Source organism: Lepisma saccharinum, chromosome 4 (genome assembly GCF_977018435.1).
Source record: "Lepisma saccharinum chromosome 4, izLepSacc3.1, whole genome shotgun sequence".
Lineage (NCBI taxonomy): Eukaryota > Metazoa > Arthropoda > Insecta > Zygentoma > Lepismatidae > Lepisma > Lepisma saccharinum.
In genome coordinates this window covers 56,041,566-56,057,802 of record NC_139232.1, presented here as the reverse complement: position 1 = coordinate 56,057,802, position 16,237 = coordinate 56,041,566, and the positions used below count along the sequence as shown (strand labels likewise).

At 38.6% G+C, this 16,237-nt stretch overlaps 1 protein-coding gene across 1 annotated transcript in view; it reads right to left on the bottom strand.

The window, feature by feature from the left end:
• GlcAT-P (Glucuronyltransferase P) overlaps positions 1–16,237 on the bottom strand; it is a 245,828-nt gene that overhangs the window by 147,536 nt on the left and 82,055 nt on the right. Inside the window, exon 2 of the mRNA XM_083120528.1 lies at positions 2,501–2,627. Within this exon, the coding sequence (XP_082976654.1) occupies positions 2,501–2,527 (27 nt within the window). The 5' untranslated portion in view covers positions 2,528–2,627. The remainder of the gene's footprint in view (positions 1–2,500; positions 2,628–16,237) is intronic.

Here is a 16,237-nt window from a genome sequence, read left to right as displayed (position 1 = left end):
CGATTGCCGCGGAGGCAGAGTGACGCAGATTAGCTGTCACAATCACGTGACTCCACTGAGTACAGCCATCGGCCATCGCATATGACGAGCTGTATAGTGCTAAAACGATCACGTCGCACAGTACTTTTTTCTTTGTTTTGTTTTAATATCTGAAGCATTCCTTTAAAATACAAAAATAGCTCTAATATTGCCGACAAAGTCTCCTCAGACCTAAACTGAATACTTTAAGAAAATTTATAATTAAATGACCCAATGTATTCCAATTTTTTCTCTGACTAAGGGAACCACAGTTGCCAAACAAACGAGTTGCGATATATGGCTCCAGATACCGACAATCCTTTAAAAAGAGTCGGATTACAAACCAGATTCCGACCACAAAACAGTATACATCCTATCACCGAGTGGACAAGAGCAAAAAGGCTACAGTAATTAATCTCATGCTAAACCCTTGCCTGTCTGTTGTGGTAGGAAGATACAGTTGATGGAAGAGGACAAACCTCTGTCCAGCTATCGCAATGAAGCAACATAGAGAGAGAACCAACTCTGCAATTTACTTCACTAGGGATGCCAGTATTGCTACTATTGATGGAATCGCGGTTTTGCACGACCCGGAATTTCCAGGTCACTCTTGTTCTATTGCTACATGTGGAAGTTCCGATAAGCTGATATACACGCACAGGATGTGCTTCAGTGCATAACACTGTCACTTGAATTCAAACGCAACTATAGTGGAGCCGCCGTACCAACCGGTGTGCAATCACAGCGCAGAACGGTAATTTTGACAAAATCCTGTTTCCCTAATGGCTGCTTTGGGGAGGGAGAAATTTAACTTTGCTCTTGCCCAAGCGGTGGGCGTAATTTGGCTGTTTGACCGCGAGTTCCTTCGCAGGTAAACGCGGCACCAGAGGGTCACTGTCATAGAGGAGGTCTCCTCGCCGGTTTCTACGTTATAGGGTGTTATAGCCCAGGCTTTATTGCTAAACGATACCCATGCTCCCTAAATACAGGATGTCACTAATTTCTTAAAAACGAAATTCTCGGACCAAGAACCACAATTTCGCAGACCAAATCATTACGGCAATTAATTAGTGTACATGAACATGTCTGGAAGAAAATTACAATAATTTAGAATTCCAATTAACAAAGTACAGTAGCATTGCTTCACATGTAAGGGTAATAACGAGAAGGGAAATCAACAGTAATTGACTGTTGAATACGGGAAGGTGTATCAGGGGTGTTTATGTGATAATTGCCGTGTATTGACTAATGATTAAGAAAATGTTAATTCATAAATAATACATAGTTAAAGTAAAATTTAGTAACATAGATACTGTTCCTAATAACTACTACTACCAAACACACCCCAAATACACCTATTGTAGATTTCTACATGAAAATAGTTAAATACTCAATACATCAAACTAATGTATAGTTTCTCAAAAAAAATTTTTTTTTTTTTTTTGCTTGACCTTTCTTTCGTACTTTGCTCAAAAACCTACGTTTAGTGCCCTACTAGAAAAATGTTTACTTTATTTAGCCAAAATAAATTCCCTGACATTTCCAGGATTTCTTCACTGGTATACACCCTGTATAAAGTACTCATACATTTTTACTGCATTGTTTTAAGTGTTGAACAAAATCATTGTCACTGGTTACAGCAAGTAGAACATCTACAGCAGTGATCTTAAACCCGCGGGCCGCATGCAGCCCTCTGGCTGTAATTTAGCGGCCCGCTAGAGCCCGTAATGAAATAAAAGAATAAGTTTAAAAATGCGAAACATTGAACTCAAGATATGTGAGAGTCCGAATTTCCTTCTCTGTACAATCATGCCCTGTTCATTGTTCTTGTGTACCTAGGTATACATACACACATAGCACAAGATCTAGACAAAAACATCTGAAGGTCGTATATATCTTCCTCTTTGATCTATATTTCATTCTAGTTTGGTTCAGAGTCTGAGGAAGACCCTGAGGGGGTTGAAAAGTCACGTGTTAACTGTGTTTTAAGAAAATAAAGACTTCCTTGGACAGCATATTTAGTTGCTTCTTTCTCATGGAATTATAAGCGCTTACACGGCTTTGTGCACAAGTAGTACGCGTATATTATATTATTCTCTTTTTGTGTAAATACAGCATATCCTTCATGGACTCTTTTGTTAAAATTAAGGAGTTTACTTGTGGGTATGTATCGCAGGAAATTGTCCAATTTTTTCAAGCGTCAGTAACAACAGATTACTAGTATTAACAGCTTAAAAAGTGGTCGACGGCCGCAAGGTACAAAGACAATGCTGCATGCATTTCGCTAATAGATTAGCTTTATTCTTTCCTCTCTGTTATAGACGAACACCAGGATCGATCTCATATCTCGGTTCGCGTGTTTCTTACAGCCTCGCGCATCTTGCGCCGCTATTGTGTAGTCGAACTAAACGACCAGGGGTCACGCCAAGTCAAAATCAACTTGCTACGTTTTCCCCAGCATCTACCACTTTAGGGTACTTACCACTGGGTTTCCATAGATGAGCCGCATTCCTGGAATAGTCTTAGGGATATGTCGGGACGTCGCTGATTGTCGTTTGTTTCGCCTAATTCTTGTAGCATCCTCACATAACCGACTCAACCATCCTATCCTGTAAAGAGAGAATTGCATAATTCGATACATGACAACACGTTACACCACCGAATACATGTAATGCATTTCCAAATCCCACTCGCATAAATGGAATCTGAGCTTGTTTCTGGGTTTAATGCTGAATATAGTGACAGGGGGGGGGGGTTGCTTTAATTTTTATATCTGAATATGCTAGTATTTATTTATTTATTGTTTTGGATGGCGAAGTCAAGGCACAAGCCTCTTCTTCCACTTAACCATCTCTATTTTACATTTTATAAATTTAATTTTATAGCTAACTGTTTGTAAAATCTATAAAAACAAGATACCAAAAAAAATTAAAAAATAAAAGAAAAACACTAAAAAAACATAAAAAATAAACACAGAAAAATGCATACACACTAAGAAAAGCACAAAAAATACACGTAAAACATAAATACACACAACAAACATACTCAAATTACAGAAAAGGTCGCTGGGTGTTGGTCCTACAAGTTTACACGAAGGTTTAATTTTATTTCCCTGCTTTCAGTACTGGTAAGTTGACTCCAGAAGATGATTTGTTAATTTTGATTTGAATTGGAGAAGAGAAGAAGAGTTTCTTATGTCGTTGGGGAGGTCGTTCCAGGCTCTGGTAGCAGTGACCGTTAAGGAATTTCCATAAAACGTTGTCTTGTGGGAGGGGATGGCCAGCAGAGAGTTGTCTCTCGAACGGGTGGAAAGGTGTGTGCTGCACTTAGGGGTTGGAATCGAGAGAGTAGGTAGGAGCAAAGTAAGTATATAATATAGTTGAGAAAGTAGCGCAGTCTTCGCCTCCCGAAGCTGAAAAAAGAGGGTCGTGGGCGGTCCCAACCCTGACGTCACTCACGGGACAGGGGTGACGCTGTCACTGGCCATTCCGCTTGTTATAGGATCTGCATTTGTGCGAGGGAGCGTGAAATTACTTGGTGTTTCATTTTTCTGTAGCTTGTGTGATAGTGGAGTTGTTTTTTTCAACAACAGTAACACTTCAGGAAGATGCCGCGCAAATCTGCTGTTGCTTTGTGTCCGAACAACGCAAGAAATACAGTAGAGTGATTGATCTCCTTTATTTTACTTCGCTTTTTGTGCCACTTTTGGCTAATTTGAGAAGATGAGGATGAGTGATAACATGATGAAATTGATGAATGAACACTCACAAACATCCATGCCCAGGCCGAGATTCGAACCCGGGACCTCTGACGACATAGAGATGTGCTAACCACTCCGCCACGGGGGCCGGCAAATATACACTAGGTGTAAGCTATTTTTCGTTTCCAAAGGATCCGATTACGTGCAAGATGTGGGTTTCAAAGTGTAAGATATTAGATTCTGTTAACACCAAAACAGCTGGAGGTCGATTACACGAAACTTAAAAGCAGAACTGCTGAGCATTACGTGCAGACCGCAGCTTAATAAAAACGCTGTACCAAGTTTAAATTTGCCTGGTTGTATAGTGAATTGTAGTGTGCAACAGCCTAATTACATAATTGGTCAAAGTCGACGTGCCAATAAACGTCAGTTTCGAAAGCGAGCAGCCTCCTCGATGGCGCAGTGGTAGCGTCATCGCCTTGTAATCAAGGGGTCCCGGGTTCAATACACGGTGGAGGTACATAGTGGTTCGGATCCCACATTAAAAACTGTAGGTCCAGTACCGAATAGCCTTTCTGTGCATAAAGTGAACTTGAAACAACAATTCAATCTAATTCAATCGAAAGCGAGCAGTGGGAATACTTGAAGAGTTATCTCCTCGCAAAAGAATTTGCATGGCACATAACTCAGAGACTTTGAGTACTGGAAATATACTCAATACACTCAATATCCAACAAAATAGTGAGTTGGAAACTCTGAGAAAGAAATTTAAATGTGCTGAAGAACAAATGAAGAAACTGCAGACACTACAGGATGAAAGTGGTAAATATGTAAACTAAGTAAATAAACAATGCAATCGTATATTACATAAAGTGAAGAATTTACAAATTAGCAATAAAAGTTTGAGGCAACAGTTAGTAAAACTTCACAAATCAAAGCAATCTGCTTTCAACGTGACTAAGAAAATAAGGGAAATTCTTCGACCAGTGTCTTCCACCAACCAAATCGAATGTCTTCTTAGTCACAAAAGCAGACCGAAACTGTTGTCAAGAAGTGATATTATAAGTGCATTAGCACAAGAAAAGCTTTAACCTACATGTATAAACCTACTGAAGATTTTTCAAATCGTTGAGCAAATGGAAAATGCATTTTGTCTATACAATTCTCCTGGCGATTTAAGCCGGAAATGTTGAGTAATGGAAACAATGAGATCATTATTACTTTCCAGGTTTCCTATGATAAAGAAGGAAATTATAGATCTCTTTGTCAAAACTCGGACATAAATTCGTATCAGACATTTAAATTCGAAAATTTAACAAAATCGAAGTCGGCTCAAGAAAGGTAAAAAAACGGTTGTTGTCTAATTGATGCCAACCTGAAACTGTAGTCAGGCAAGACTATCTTTGGAGGAAAAAGCTTGTAATCTAGTTTACATTAATGTATATTTGACTTTGAGAACAAATGAGAAACATGTACTCAATATTTTGTGTGTGTTGACCCTTCACGGGATATAAAAATTCATCTACCCAGGTTCTCAATGAAGCGTGAACAGAGCGTGAAGTGGAATAACAATAGTGTTTGGATGTACTTTTTGTCTATTTCCTGGCGTCTTGTTAATGCTTCTTTCCTGGGCATAGTAAGTCACATTTATCAATTAATTGTAACTTATGCAGGGTAGTACATTTTCTTTCTCCTTTGTATTTACATTTTGGTATCTAGCACCGCTTTTCTGCAACTTTCGGATTATGAAACATGCAGTTGTACTTTCTCTGCCTCAGTGATTTATCCACCAACTTCGCCCTAACACCCACATGATTTTTAAGAAAGGACAAATTTGTGCTCATTTTGGCTCTAAGTATACCTTTTCACCAGGCACGTATCTAGAAATATGTTTCGGGGGGGTTTAAACCAAGTGTCGCAGGAATTATAATAATATGAATAATAATAATGGTTATATTAATCAAATTAATACTAATTACAATACATGAATTAATATTATATTATTATTACACGATTAGGTAAAAAGACTGTATAAGAATAAAGATAACAGCACATATTCATTACGTAGCTTACCTGCAGTTAAGATCGGAATACTTACATAAAAACAAGTGCCCTAACAATAAAATTAATGTCAAATAGATGAATATTTGAATATTTATCGAATAACAAAAATGATGTTACATGTAGTTGGAGAAAAGTAAGTTTCTATTTACAATTTTATGCATATTATTTTGAGTAGTAGTGTACATAAATCTTCTTTGTAATGTCATTCAAAGCCGTATGATCCCAATATAATCCTTGCTTTCTAAAAAGTTCAGAGGAAATTACAACAAATGCTAAACAAGTATATTTTCATTATTTAATTTTCGTACTTAATAAGTATTCGGGTGTGTGTGGGGAGGAAGGGGGTCTGGACCCCCTAAATACGTCCTTCGTGTCCTTCATAGCATATGATTCCAATAAAATCAGTGTCTTCCAATACGTTCAGAGGAAATTATACAACAACGGATAAACGAATATATTTTTCATTATTTAATTTAAGTGCTTGATAATTTTTTCGGAGGGGTCCGGCCCCCCTGGAGTGAGAGAGTGCGTGATTGAATGAGAGTGAGGGGATCTGTAATGTGTTTTTATTATTAATGTTGTGTTTATTTTTACCCAATACACACCAATCACCTTATTTTCTCAAATTGGGGTGGCTACGTATGCAAGAAAGACGAACGCTGCACACACTGATTTTACTTTACAAAGTTCTCAACCTCAAGTCACCTTCCTATCTTCTGTCTCGCTTCCAATTTCTTCACGAATTTCACGATCGCGACACCAGATCACGCAGCTCCTCATCTCTCTCTATCCCCGTCCACAGATCAAACTTCTTCTCCAACTCTTTCTCTGTATCGGCTGTAAGACTATGGAATGAGTTGCCAGAAAGCACTAGAGCAGTAAGCTCCGTCGCTTCCTTTAGCAGACGTGTTCGCCACTCTCTTCAGAATTCTCGTTAGATCTTTCCCTGTCAAGCAGACCAAAGGGCATATGCAAGTGCATTAATTCTTAAAATACTTTGTAATTACTTCTATACAATTTTAAATTTTGCATTCCAATATCGTATTTTGTGTATTATATATTTTGTATTTGTGTGTTGTATTCAGGGCGTTAAGACTTGTGTGTATGAGTATAATGTGTGTGTGTGGACTTATGTGAAACGACTTAATGTACTTCGTGTATAATATAATAGCTAATGTATAATTTTATGTGTATGGTTGAGTGGAAGAAAAGGCTTTGTACGGCCTTAACTCCGCCATTTAAAACAAGGCGTTAATAAATAAATAAATATATATTCGTTACTCTACAGGTGTTCTTGATTTATAGATAGTATAGATGTATATCCTCGTTATGGTCAATATTTTGGTTTTTAGTTCTGAATTGAATCTGTATAGCTTGTCTCTATTGATCAAAATATTATAGTTTACTATTATTTCAATTATTATTATTATTGCTTTCTTAATTAATAACAACACCACTTTATGCACGACGTGGCTTACCGCCGGAGGTGTAAATAACCGATCCGGTGACACGAAGGATTCGCGTTTTCTTAACCGGAGATGCGAACCAGGGACCGACGACCCTCCAATCGGGCGGCCGCGGAAGCCTGAACCAACGGACCAGTGATATCAGGTATCATGTTAATAACAATATGTTTTCTTATAAAATATCACTACAATTTCGTTCCTCGCGATGGTGGGTGGCCACCAGTCCCATACACAGGCCGAGTTTCCAAATTTAAGGACTTAAGAGTGGGCTGGAGGTTGGCATGAAAGTAGTTTCCTGGCCCGATGCGATACAGAGACACCTAGCGACATATTAGAGGACTAGGAATTCTTTTCGGCTGTCCTAAGCCTGAGGCCAGAGAACCTTCCTTCCTTCACCACCCCCTCCCCTCCGCGTGACTCCCGCAGCGAGGTTTCCAGGAAAAGGACACGCACCTGTTTCTTTTAATTCTGGTTTCGGAGGCTAAAATTTCTCCACTGGCAAAGCAATTCGCATTTCTCTGCTTGCTGGCTGACTCTTGCATGGAGCGAGACGAGTGGCAGGCTCCAGAGACAGAACATTCATGACTAAAGTTTTGATTGAATAAATTTGGTTGATTACAGTGGCTACTATAATTATGTTGAATTTTCTTGTTGAGGTTGGAATTTTATCAATTGAGAGTAAAGAAGGCGGTAGAGAATATCAGTTGAAAGAAAGTATTTTCCTTTGAAAGGGGTGTTTTTTTATACAAAATCAATATAATAATAATAATAAGGCAAGAATTAGTAACAATTATTATTTCAACTATTAACGAATCGAGTCCCTATTAGAGATGGGCAGGAGCGAAACTACCTGGAATTTAAAAAGGGGAAACGTGGACATGCGTAATAACATATGGAAAAACTGAAAAGGAGAAAGACGGACAAAACAATGTAACAAAATGTACAGTAGTAACAAAGATGTCAGGAAACAATAGTATAATATTGAACATACACTTTGATGAAGTAGTTTTCTTTGTTATGATCTGAATTAAGTCCCTTTGCACAGTTCTCATCGTTGGAGTTCACAGCAGCTTTAATCGGCCAAGATTGATTGATTTTGTTTATTTTACTTCGCCTTTCTGCCACTCTTGGCTAATGATGATATGATGTAATCGATGAAGAGACGCTCACGAAGGACACGTATGCCCAGACCGGATTCGAACCCGGGACCACTGGCGTCGTAGCGAAATGAGATAAATACTCCGCCACGGGGCCGGCTAATCGGCCAAGGGTGGGGACAAACTCTCAGTGATGATGGGAATCCCCTGTGGAAACATATGACCAGTTCCTGCATCACATTAGTTGCTCTCTCCTATTGTGATTTTTCCCAATGTTAATTGATTGCTTGCCAAGTGAAATTTCAGTCCAACTAATTATAGTATGATCTTTAAGATCAGCACTATACGTGTTACAAAGTACTCTTAAAAAAATCCCAGTGAATTGGCCAAAATAAAGTGACAGAATTTCGAGGAGAGGCCGAGCCTCTGTGGACCCACACTTGGTTACGCCAATATACGTAAGTAAACCCGTGGTGCTACAGCCCCTGAGGGCCAGAGCCCACCTACCGACTGTAGGCCTCACTTTCAGTCCAACCAGTTATGTGCGGTCAGCACGACGAACCCCTAATCTTTGTTGTAGGTTTCCGTGACTCATTCATAGCTTCCCAATCTCCTCACGATGGTGGGTGGCAACCGGCCCTATACACAGGCCGAAATCTCAGGAGAAAAGTTGATACGTTTCCCCTAAGAGACTCGAACCTGAGCGCGTCCCGTAGACGGAGCTCAAACCATGATGCATCGGACCATACAGTCACGATGCAGAACAGCAGGGCCGTAGCCAGAATTTTATTTCGGGGGGAAGGCTCATCCCTTATCAGCAGCTGCCATCTAAGGGCGAAAAAGTGGGGAATAGAACCCCTGAAAATGAATTTCTCAGTATATTACAAGTTATTGTACAGGATGTTTAATGTAAGTAAAATTAATCACCGCTATACCCTATTTTAATTACATATTTGTAGGATTTCGGAACGGTCTTCAGCTTCACCCTCCCCCCCCCCGGTCACGTGCCTGCGGGAGAAAATATACATAAGTGCTGATCCCTTATTCTGATTGGCGTTTTAAGAATAGAATATCCTTCAGAGCTTCTCTAAGACATGGTCTTTTAAAAATCAGTTCTAGAGAAGAAACCTTGTCCAATTTACGTTTTCAACTTGTTTCCTTGTGTAGTTTTTAAAGAAGAGAAAAGTTATCACAATTGGTAATCTGCTGGACAAGATCAACGTCGAATATGTAATTGAAACAAAAATTTTAATGTTCGTACCACGATGGTTTTACTGACTGAAAAGTTTATGTTTCATAATTTTGATTGAGCAGAGGGGGCTCTCTAACTGCACCAATCGCCGCCAACCCTATGATAATCGTTTGAGTATCATGAGTTTCTGTTTTAAGTCTACTTTATATACAGATAGACTAATCGGGACTGGATCTATATTTATAGTGGGATTGAACTAACTATTAGGCGTCCACCGGATACCAAACTCAGGATATTTTAAATTACAAGGGTCACCTTTACCATTATGCTATAGGGGATGCAAAATATATATCTGAAACTAAGAAGAAATTTTGAATGCAATGTAGAACGAAGGAGGCACCGTTCACATTGAAGGGGAAGACGCCAGGAAATCCTCCCTCCACTTTCCTAACCTGTACATCTCTAATTTGATTCTCAGCGAAGGCAAGAATTTTTTCCAATATTTTATATCACTTTTGTTATTTTTAATGAAGAATTCGAAGTAATAATTTGTCTTTAAATCTCAAGTTAGAAAGTCAGCAAAAATTATGTTTTTATACTAAATTTTACATTAATTGAAGATTTGCAAAGAAACGGTAAACCGTTTTGTTGGTTGATTGATTTAGTGTTTTAAGCCCACTTTATGCACAGTAAGGCTAAGCGGGACTGGACCTACAGTTTAAAGTTGAATCCGAACCACTATGTGCCTCCACCGGGTATCGAACCTGGAACCCCTTGATAACAAGGCTACGACGCTACCACTGCACCATCGGGGAGGCCAGTGTAAACTTTTCGTCATCGTTCCACTCCAAAACAGATGTTTCTGTAAGAGCCACATCAAGTTTGTTTGGAAGTAGTGATGTTCTATGACACACACACACACACACGCATATATCTCCTCAACAGGTACTATAGACCAGCAATGTCAAACTCAATTCGTGAGTAGGGCCGCATAACGATAATGCCAAAACTATCCGGGCCACATATCTAGAACCCCAACACCTTAAAATCCAGAACTAAGTGGTTCGACCCAAGGGGGCCGAAGGGAGGGGGGGATTCCAGTGATTATTATTGCAGCATCGATATGTAAATTATATAGACCTCCACCCATATTTTTTCATGGTTATAGTATTTTACATGTTAGTTTCGAGTATAAATTGGTTACAATTGTAACTGTTTGTGTGCAATTATAGTTTCGTTTCGCACAGATTTCACTGTTTTTTTTTAACAAGCTTCTCATAAGTCTGCAATAAGTTTTTTGTTAGCATGAAACTCTTAATGCAGACAACAAATGTTTTGTCAGTCATTCTTGATCATTCGGCTGTTTCATTAATCTTCATTATGGAAAACAACTTTTCACCAAGGCAAGTGCAACCAAAATTAATAAAATTTCTACAGCAAAATAGCTTATTCGAGGGTACTGCTATTGGAGATATAAGAAAAATCAAGGATAGCCCACCTCGCGATATTTATTTTTCAATACGAGTTGCACTGCAATTAAATAAGTTCCATTCGAAGTCAGGACTTTCACACGCACCATCTTAAAGAAAAGGGAGCAGAGCAGAACAAGATTATTGCCCTTCGCACCCTATGAAGTCTTGAAACCTGTTTCCAACTTCATCACGTAGTATTTTTACTTTGGACAAATTATAACTTTATTAAAAAGTTTTAATATAACGGAAGACTGTAACTTTGCAAAATGGCCTCCACTTCCTTCAAAATATCAGCTCTTGTGTCACGGGGAGGAATCATTCAAGTAGTTTTACTGTCATATCGAGATAAGAATCGCATCCACGAGTGAAGGGAGCAAACCGAGCTAGCTCACAGACGTCCGTAATTTCGCATATTGTGAGCGAAAAGGCAACAACACGAACAATTTTCGCTTTCAATTGTTCGTTGACTAAGTAATAAATCCTCTCCTCTGATTTTTTTATTAGCGTTCCTTTTCTGCAACGTTTGGCTAATGGCGACGATGAGGATGAGTAATGATATGATGAAATTGATGAAGGGACACATACAAAGAAAACCCATGCTCAGGCCAGGATTCGAACCCGCAACCTCTGGTGTCGCGACGGGTTGTGCTAACCACTCCGCCACAGATTATGGCAAATTTATTTCGTGATAAAGAAATATTTCTGAATGAATTTACTTTATCAGGGTACAAAATTTCTACGCTTTTCAGTATTCACTTCACAACAAAAGTAAGCATTTCACTTGAAAAATCTGCATTCCTCTTCTATAGTCCTTTTCTTACTCCCACGAAGTTTGGGCAGCGATATGGTTCTCTGAAACTTTTACAGAAACTGGCTTTTCTTCCAGGTAAATCCTTAAAAATCAAGAAACAGACTCATAGGCGACAGAAAGTATGCACGCTGCCCTCCCCCAGCTGGCAAGATATTTTCGTACTTCAGAAGTAACCTGTCAATCAGCTTGCTTAGTTGACACAACACCTACTCTATAAGGGAATGTATACCTGTGTAGGGAAAATTGGTCAATGTGTTGAAGTTTGGATGAGTCTGGTCTTGTATCACGAGAAAAGAGAAAACGGGATAACCAAATGTATAGATAATTTCAAGCATGAAGTGTTAAGTGGGGCCAAGGCGGGCCGCATTAACGAATGCTGGGGCTCACATGCGGCCCGCGAGTTTGACTGGCCGAAATATCAGGAGAAAAGTTGTCACGCTCATCCACGAGACTCGAACCTGCGCGCGTCCCACCGTTGACTCACAAAGTACTACATGTGAGATAAAACTATCGAAATGTAAAAAGAGGAAGCGCTACCACCCTCCCCGCCTTTTCTACATTTTATTCAAATCGAACACGAGGCACGTATCTAGATATATATTTCGGAGCGGCGTCCTAACGTAGTCTCAAAATAATAATATTAATAATGTTAAATTAAAATAAGTATAATTATATTAAATTAATTAATATATTTTTATAAGATGAATAGGTAAGAAGGCGGTATAACAACAGTGATACAGTATAACATCACGTATTCATTATCTAGCTTACGTGTAGTTAAGGTCGGCAAAATTTTAAAAAAATAGAAACTGCCCTGGCAAGGAAATTAATGTCAAATAGATAAAGAATATAATATTTATTGAGTATGAAAAAATGATGTTAGAATCAGTTGACGAAAGTAAAATTCCTGGTAATATTTTGCATGTTATTATAAGTAGTAATAATTCTTGCATAAATCTTCTTTGGTACTGTCATTCAAAGTCGTATTACTTTCCAATATTTTTGCGGAAATAAACAATTTGCGATTAAACAACCACCTTATTTTCATTACTTAATTGAAGTTTTATGATCTCATTATTTAATTTTTTTGTACTTGGTAAGTCTTTCGGGGGGACGTTGGGACACCTGGACCCCCCTAAATACGTCCTTCGCGGTAAGATCGAGATAAAGTTACTGTGTCACTGGTTCCAATTCATGGTAAATATGCTCTGCTTCTCTACAATCAAACATACACAAACTCATGGCCTTCCTGCTTTCTTGGTTTCTTGCCTGGGAAGAGGCAATAAATCAAGCTGTGACAGCTACGGGACCTTCTGACGAGGGGACGGAACCCAGCTGTGCAGAGGATTCAAACACCCGCGCGTACTAGCCCTCACCGTCAGCCTGGGGCAATTTTGCAACAGAGGCATCTAGTGGCCAAGTGTCGAACTATGATGAATGAAATTCGGCTGAAGCGGCCGTATCTTTCGCCGTCGATAATACATGACATTTTTAAACAATCATTTTGGGTTGTGCAAGTGATTTTTAAAAGAAAAGCCCTCCCTAGCTTAGTCATAAAAGGATTGAGCATTACGTTAGTATGCATCATAATGGTCATTTTCGTTGGTGCTACCCACAAATCCTATAACCATTCTGTGCTTATTTACGTATTTCCTTATGGGAAATTGAAAAAAAATAATGGAATTTGTGCACATTTATCGGACTGAAATTGCATAAATGTGTCATGTACTCAAAGTTTCATAAAGTAAGTTCACATCTACTGCGTGTTTTCCGGCAAATTTTTGTCCTAAAACGTTATATTCAACAAAATGCAAAAAAGCCCATGTTAAATTTAAGCACTTTCCACGGCGACCTTCGCCAAACTCCACCTCCCTCTTAAGAGCAAAACTAACAACTGAAATAGTATTGTTACAGTTGTTAGATTTATTAATCAAACAAACAAACCTGGGACCTTTTCTTACCCACAATGGGGGCGGCGAAATTAAGGAAGGATATAACTAATTTTTACGGCGATCAAGTAACCTGTGGTTATATTTTGGAAATGTTATTGGGTTTTGGACTAAGACGAAAATCACATGGTGGTTCGGGTCCTACTATAAACTGTAGGTCCAGCCCCAATTAGTTTATCTGTGCATAAAAGTGGACTTTAAACAAAACTCAAGCCATTTACTCCCTTCCAACGTTTTCTTGTTTTGTGTTCTTGTTACGATGAACGTAAAAATTACGGTTGCATGACTGGTGCGAAACAGTCATTCTTCGCCTTGCTTGGATTTCATTGCGAAAGCTTGTGCTCGCATTCTGTCTCATTGACATGATTGTCAGTCTTGGTGACAACTTTTTAAATGGAATGTACATATATCTATGAACTTTAGAAAAAAAATCTAAGTGATATGTCGATTTGACTACCAAAAAAAAGACATGATTTCTAATGTTTATTTTTATCTACAATTTCTATGTGCATGAAAAAAGTTAATTTGTCCATTCACAAATTTCATCTGCCACGATTCATCATCGTCGCGATTAGCAAAAAATAACAGAAAAGTGAACATAAAATAAGAACGTAAAGGGGAAAATGTTAGCTGTGGAGATGCCCCTGTTGTTTAACAGTCTAGACCCGTGGAAGTGTTAAAGAAATCGAGTTAAAGAGTTGTAACACGGGGTTCCGAAGACATTTAAATTTGCAGATAAGTCAAAAGCTGAAAATAAGAATAGTAAAATTACTAACATTAAATTAAAATGGGACTTATATATATATTACAGTATAGTATAGTATAGTGCAACATTTCTTGAAAATTTCTTGCGAAATCTAAAAATGTCCTCTTTATTAAAGTTTGTCATCTGGTAACCCTACCTGCGGGAGAGACATCAGACTTCACGGCGGGGAAATGCCTCAGGCATCAAATTACGTATAATACCAACAAAACAATTTCAAAAATGTCCCTTACCACTGATATGTAATTAAATTAAATTAAGTGTAATGCTGTTTAATAAACTATGGGGTGTTCCGTATAGGACGCCGAATTAGAAAATTAAATAAAAATAGGGAAAATATCACGAAAATAGTTATATTCATTTACGTATATGTAAGCAGTAACATCTGCCATTTACATATGAAAGACAATGTCATGCATATGTCCACCCCTACTAAGTCTGCATGCATTTATACGCTCCACAAAATTATTGATAACCCTCTCGCAGATGTCTGTCCCGATGCCTCCAATCACCCGTATGATTTGCGCCTTCAGTTCCAAAAGGGTTCGTGGTTTGTTGGCGTACACCTGTGATTTCACTAACCCCCATAAGAAGAAATCACAGGGTGTAAGATCACATGACCTTGCCGGCCATTCCTGGTCACCGTGCAAAGAGATCACTCGTTGCGGGAATTTTTCATGGAGTTCCATATCGTAACCACAACAAACGAGTCAAGACAATTGAGGCTACATTAATCAGCATGACAACAGATACCAACATTGGTAAGAACAGGACTGCCAACCTCGAAACAAAACAATAACATTCGATTCAAATTCAGCGTCCTATACGGAACAAACCTTACAATTTTAAGAATGAGAATCAATAAAATAATATTAGAGCATGCAAAAACTTCCATTTACAGCAAACTATAGCGTCCAGGCTTTCCACAGCATATCTATGGATGACATCATCATGTGGGTTCCTTGTCCCCCCTCAGTTCAGTTGACACCTTCACACAAGCTTGAAGAGTATCCTGATTCATCCTCTTTCTTAATTTAGCAATTATCAAAACGAACGATAATTCAAATTCGGTTATTATTGTGATTTATAAAGAGAACTGAATCAATGCTTATTAATACGAAAAAGAAACAGAAAAGTAAAAAAAAAAAGTTCTACGTTAAATTAGCATAAATGAAAGAAAACTAAAGTAAACATTGCTAAATTTCTTAGATATATTTCCAAAATGTTCTGCCAGCTTACTGGAATTTTCGGGAAAGGGGGTTCCCCCGCCAGCTTCCTGGGCCACCCACTGAATTCATCATTGGGCACGAACATGATGCAAACAGAACTTCGAACGAGTGATGCGGATACAGATATGCTTTCTCTTTTCTCTCGCATATAGGCTACACACAAAGATACACCTCGTGTGTGCTTGTGCATGATGTGTTCTGTGTGTTTTATCCGCTTTATGCACCGTGGCTAATCGGGACTGACCTAATATCTACATGACCCATTTCATTGTGATGTCACCAAATCAGAAAACTAAACTTGATTCTATAAACAAGACGCTGACTCTCTGTTCTGGGTGTGTGTTGTGGATCGGGGGGACAGTGACCAGGGTTGACTATTTACGCGTAAAAAAAAAAAAGTTTTCTACTTGTCAAAAACGCGTAAAATACGTAGAAAATTCGTAACATAGTAGAAAACCTGTGAAATACGTTAAAAA